This window comes from Centruroides sculpturatus, unplaced genomic scaffold, assembly GCF_000671375.1.
Source record: "Centruroides sculpturatus isolate CEXI.00-Female unplaced genomic scaffold, Cexi_2.0 scaffold540, whole genome shotgun sequence".
NCBI lineage: Eukaryota > Metazoa > Arthropoda > Arachnida > Scorpiones > Buthidae > Centruroides > Centruroides sculpturatus.
This window is the reverse complement of record NW_019384831.1, coordinates 373,245-379,673: the sequence shown is the minus strand read 5'-3', so window position 1 is coordinate 379,673 and position 6,429 is coordinate 373,245. Positions and strand designations below refer to the sequence as shown.

Sequence of the window (6,429 nt, the reverse complement as noted above, 5' to 3'; positions counted from 1 at the left end):
TGTCCTCGATATGCAGTATCCTGTTTTCGAAGAAATTTTATTTTAAAATTCAGCCGATAGGGTAAAATGTTGCGCTCGCCACCTCTTTAATGTTAATTTTTAAAAATTTTCGAAAGTGCAATATATTTATTTTAAACACAGATATATGATTACAGATATAAAATGAAGAACTAATGATTAGAAAAGTAAAACAGTAACACATGATCAGAAGTGAACACCATGACAGTTTACCTGTCAAATAATTGTGAAATGTTTTGTTTTACAATTATTTGACAGGTAACTTATTTGACAATTGTTAAAATATTATTCCCATTCTGTAAAGATTTTACAGGACAACAGCTCCGAGTTTCGCCCTAGCGGTCAAATTTTGAAGTAAAGTTTTTCCGAAAATCGAAACCGCATACCCAGGACAGTATGTTTGCAAAATTTGATAGAGATTTACCCAATTATTTTTTCTACAGAGAGCTCTAAACATATACTCTGTAATCAAGATCACCCTATACATTACATAAATTCAACATAATATTACTAAAAACTAGCATTTTTAACGATATAAATAATAAAATAGGGATATATCAATCTTATAAGCCTCGATGTTTAGTCATAAATAATATTTATTAAAATTAAATACATAATTCAAACGTTCCTATTCGTTTTAAACATTAAAAAATTTCATCTATTAGAAAATTATTTCATAAATGGCAGATGTGAATCAATAATTTTTAGATTTTTCCACACCTTTTAAAATTATATTCAATAATAATTAAGTCCTGTTTTATGGGAAAATCATTTAATGATCTTAGAATTTTATTACTATTCGTGGTTTGTAAATAATTTAAAGTTAAATACAAAATTGTGTTCTACATTAAACATATAATACACATGGAACTGATTATCGCATTATTGTAAGCGCTAATTTAAAATAACCAATTGCAAATTGGCATTTTCATAAAATTCATATTTGTTACCATTGATAAACTACTTGTAAATTTGAGTAGAAAAAGGCAAGATTATAAAATTTTAAATATACATACATTATCTGAATCTACAGTTTTTAATTTTTTTTTAATCATGTTTAGTTTTGAGGTTGCCATAATTAATTTCGATATGTTCAATAGAAAATGTATTTAAGTTATTAATTATTATTTACACGCTTCAAAATAGTAAATAAATAAATCATAAATTCACTCCTACATCATAGTAAAGTAATAAACTATACTTCAATTTTTTACGTAACCACACTCAGTTTCACCTAAGAAGAATTACTAATGTATTTCTATTAATTTGAAAAATATTATTTTGAGAATATGTATCTACTGTATACTCTTTGGTTTACATTTACGTATAATTATTTATGGAATACTTTCAGTAAACAAGATTGGGTTTGAAAAATCAGCATTGAAATATTCAAGGAATATATAGCATATTCATTAACGAATGGTGAGATTTCATAGATGTGTATTTCCTGTATTTCTAACTTATACAATCACGATATGTCTCGATCGAAAGGGCAACTGTCCAAGTGTGATGTGCACCACACTCACTCACCTTTGGTCACCCCTGCTCACATACAGGTGGCAGTTGAACTGCTGCCATACCCGATCGAGTGTGTTTGATGTGATCACTTCTACCGAAAATTGCGTAGAAACCGGAGTATTTGAATACGAAAACTGTGTCTTTCGCCTGCCCCCATAGATAGAAGTCGCAAGGAATTTAGTTCTGACAAATGGACGAAATGGTTGTCCTTATCAGCAGCACGTCCATTGCAGTACGGTCAAGCTGTCATAAAGAGAAATAGCAATGACCATCCTACATTAGATGAAATTTGAACAGCCGTATGATGAATCTATCCGTGTATTACACTTCGTCATAAAAAACTGAGGGAGTTACACATGTGAAATCAAACCATTCTGTTACGAATACCCTGTAATTTGTAAAACAAAGCAAACATGCATTACTTAAAATATTTGTTAACCAATTAATTACTATAAATTTATTTGAGGATTTTTGGATGGAGAAAACTTACCACATAAAAAAGGGTGGCCCAAAATTCAGTTAACTGCGATATATTTTAAAATAACAATTAGCTTGTATATAAAGTAATCTTAGAAATATTTCTCGATTAACTAACTTCTAGGCCACCCCCTATTATACATATAACAGTATAGCGTATTAAGCGAAGCGATTATATTTAGTTATTTAATTCAGTTTTCAATAGTTTTTTCCACATTAAGATTTCAAAGATACAGCATAGAAAAATACCAATTATATGAATACATTTTCTTTAATAGTACTTTGTTTAATAATAAAAAATACTATATTTGGAAATAGGAAAAATATTTTCAGGCAAAAATTTCATCATTTTTCTTTCATACATTTAATTCTTCTTAGGTGGACGGAGTATAGAGTAAATCTTCAGTTTGTTTTCAAATAAAACTATTAAAACTTACATATTTACTTAGTACATATTTGTTTAGACTGTACACAGTAATATAATAAATAAATATGCACCAATAGTTAATCAGAATATTATGAAATTGGAAAGATTTCATACCTCGTGAGTGTAAAAAAGTGCATTGTGCTGAACTTAATAGAAACATAAATTATTTTAAAAATATTTTAGATAAAATAAATTTAAAACAAAATTACAATTAAAAAAAAATACAAAATTTAAGTACCGTATTTTCGTGCATGTTACTTATGAATTGCGTTTTAAAAATAAGTTGAAAGGGGTGCGGGTTATACGAAGGTTTTAACTTAGTTCAAGCAATTTTATGCAAATATACGCACGAACATACGGTAATTTAATTTACATATTTTCAATATTGCATATAAGATTGAAAATTTTGAATTTTATCTTGAATAAGATTGAAGAAAATATTTTATGTATACATTATTTTTATACTGTTGACCCCCTATAACACTTTGATTATTCCGTTTTATATGAATTCCATGTTGTACGAGTCACTTAGATTTTACAAATTCGTGAGCCATTCACAGCCCGGCACACGTATTTGTAAAATCTAAGTGACTCGAACAACATGGAATTCATATAAAACGGAATAATCAACAGTGCTATAGGGGGTGTAAAATAAAAATATGTTAACCATGTAATAATATCCATAGTACAATTATTTAATTCGGAATTTTTTTCTCCAATTTCTATATTAATTAAAATTACCAAAGATTTTCAAAAATGACTAATTATTATTATAAAATTCCCTGTTAAAATTCTATACAAGAAAAAACTATTTTCACTAAAATGAAATTAATTTCGAACATTACACACCTTAACGTAAACCCTTCTATTGATATAATATATTGAAAAACTATAATTTCTTGATGAATTTATAGTAAATATATAAATTTGAATCCTTTCTACATCCTAAATTTTTGCAGGCACCATGATTTGCATGGATAATGAGCTAGTATTTTACCCTAATTAGTGCATGATCATGGACATTTGTCCAAAAGTTCTTTACATTATCGGGGATCTCAAACAAAGCTAGAAATCAAAATATTTACAAAAATTACAAATTTTACTAATTAAAATATTTAAATTTACAAGAATATATTGGTTTTGTTATTGATCATGCACCACTAGTGTCATTCAATTATTATCAAACTGAATGCGTAAAAATAAATCTATGAAAGCTCCCATGTTTGAAGAGGTAAATTATGTTGATGGAAGCTATAATATTGAGGGAATAACCCACAAAATATACAAAAAAATGTAAATATTTAACTTAAATTATTGATATATACGAATACTTTTATATTATATTTTTTTCTGATGGATTTTCTGCATTTTCTGATGTATCAGAAGAGGCAGAACAGGAAGGTAATTGTCACAAAATGGTGTCCAACATAAATAAACCATTCGTTCTATTTTCATCCTGAAAATACAATATTTATAATTATAAATTTATGTAAATAAATAAAAATTATAATCAGTTATTACGAAAAGATTGATATTTTTATATACAGTAGGCCCTCAATTTAACATTCTAAATGGTAAAAGAGGTGTTCGCTATTTTGAAAACCCGTTAAATCGAATGTGTTTCATATTAATAACGAATATATGTATTAAAATATTGTTATAACATATAACTATAAATAAAATATTGTAATATTATAACGTACAATGTACGTACATTGGGTAATTTAATTTATGTTCATTAATTCGTTGGTTCAGATTTTTTTTTCAATCCTGACTAAAAAATAGTTAAAAATTTTTCTTTAGGACAAATATATTTTGTCTGTTAAAACGAGAGACTACTATATTTATAAATTTTAATATTTAGTAAATAAATTTGCATACCTTTTGACACCATTCTGCAAATTCGTCAAATGATACAACTCCATCTTTGTTTGCATCTATTTGCTAAATGTAAGAAAATAATAGAAAATGCTTTGATTCTATAAAAGCTATCACAATTCTTCTGTTTTCAATAAATCAATTTAAAGTTTGTTTTATATATTTAACCAAAATTCTAGATTTCGTAATGCTTCATCACCTATGATGTACTGTACAGTCCTTCATGATAGGTTGGCAGTTATCAAACCAGACTAAACCAATTTTAAGACAGAGAAAGACTATTTTATTAGTTGTTAACAGTTGATTGTTTGTTGCATCTCTGAATCATTTGGTACCCCTTTCTCCACTACGAATGGTTTAAAAGTAGTTTAATCTGGTTTGACAACTATCAACTTATATTGAAAGAAATATAGAAAATGATGCAATTCTTACATGAAAAAGTCTTTCTACATGCTCTCTCGCCGAATGTTCATCGACTGCAGGATCTGTGTAATGTCCTAACATATCATATATGGCACTAACAATATCCGTCATTTCTTGTTTCGTTATATAACCATCTCCATTAATATCGTAAAGACCAAAAATCCATTTTAGTTTCTCTGTAACTGATCCACGTGATAACGAAGATAACATTCCTAGGAACTGCTATGGAAAAACCAATAATCAAAATATATTTTTATTTAGAATACTAAACATTTATACGAATTTTAATGTATTTTAAGAATAAGTTACCTCGAAATTTAGTGTCCCATTTTGTCCAAGTTGTTTAAACGTGTTAAATACATAATGTGCGTATTGAGTTGCATCTGTAAAAAAAAATTAAAAGCGGAAAACAGAGGAATAATTAAATTATAAGATAAAATATAAACAATTTTATTACATTTAAGTTAATTTTATTGAAGTTTCATGTGTTATTTCAGTCCCTATACATTCATATCTTACAGGAGGATCACAAGAGCCAATTGCTTTGAATTTGATTTAAAAGTGAAAATTATAAAAATTTAACAGCAGTAATAGTCACTTAGATTTTACAAATTCGTGAGCCATTCATAGCCCTGCACACGTATTTGTAAAATCTAAGTGACTCGTACAAAATGGAATTCATATAAAACAGATTAATCAAAAGTGTTATAGGGGGTAGACTGCATATATTTATTTTCCCCGGCACCTATTGTACAAAATATATAAAATTCACAAAACTTATTCATTAATGGAACACTAACATTTGACAATATTAATATGCTACTTTTAAGAGGTAGTATTTTATGGACACCTGGATTAAACACTAAAAACAATTTGTATTGTGTCATTATGACACTTAATTAACCTAAATACTATTACCATTAAAATACAAAAAATTTCGTCTCTCTATATGTTTACAAGAAAAACACTGAAGAGCAAATGAAATTCGTTAAATTACAAAGAAATAGCTACAACCAACAGACTGCCGAAAATCTATCGGGCTAGTTTTATGCTACTTATTAGATAAATTACGTAATCAATTTGGTACTAGAGGTAAGCGTTAGGCGCCATCTCTTATTAATATTAATAATTATAAATAATTTTAATTAATTTAAATAATTTGGAACCGCTGGGAGAAAAAATCGGCCCGGAGCGGGACTCGAACCCACAACTCCTGCTTACCGTGCAGATGCGTTGCCAGTTACGCTACCCGGACCTCCGATCCGATCTCCTCTTCCAGCGTATATAATCTAACTACTTAACCATCGACGGTTATTACAACGCCGGCTGGGGACACATTCAGTGCCCACGTCCTACTTCCCATACGGCTCTCAACCGGCCATCGCAAGCCCCGGCAAGGCGTAATATATATACAAACATCTCCAACCCGATATATAATTATAGCTACAACCAACAGACTGCCGAAAATCTATCGGGCTAGTTTTATGCTACTTATTAGATAAATTACGTAATCAATTTGGTACTAGAGGTAAGCGTTAGGCGCCATCTCTTATTAATATTAATAATTATAAATAATTTTAATTAATTTAAATAATTTGGAACCGCTGGGAGAAAAAATCGGCCCGGAGCGGGACTCGAACCCACAACTCCTGCTTACCGTGCAGATGCGTTGCCAGTTACGCTACCCG

General features: G+C 28.8%; 1 protein-coding gene across 3 annotated transcripts in view; it reads right to left on the bottom strand.

Moving 5' to 3' along the window:
• Positions 1 to 3,226: 3,226 nt before the first annotated feature.
• LOC111630121 (Kv channel-interacting protein 4-like) overlaps positions 3,227 to 6,429 on the bottom strand; it is an 81,991-nt gene continuing 78,788 nt past the window's right edge. For 2 of the 3 annotated variants that reach the window (XM_023374145.1, XM_023374147.1), the window contains 4 exons: positions 5,051 to 5,124; positions 4,751 to 4,963; positions 4,322 to 4,384; positions 3,227 to 3,896 (listed from right to left, as the gene is read on the bottom strand). In XM_023374145.1, the coding sequence (XP_023229913.1) occupies positions 3,849 to 3,896; positions 4,322 to 4,384; positions 4,751 to 4,963; positions 5,051 to 5,124 (398 nt within the window). In that variant the 3' untranslated portion in view covers positions 3,227 to 3,848. The remainder of the gene's footprint in view (positions 3,897 to 4,321; positions 4,385 to 4,750; positions 4,964 to 5,050; positions 5,125 to 6,429) is intronic. The other variant, XM_023374146.1, reaches the window with a different exon arrangement.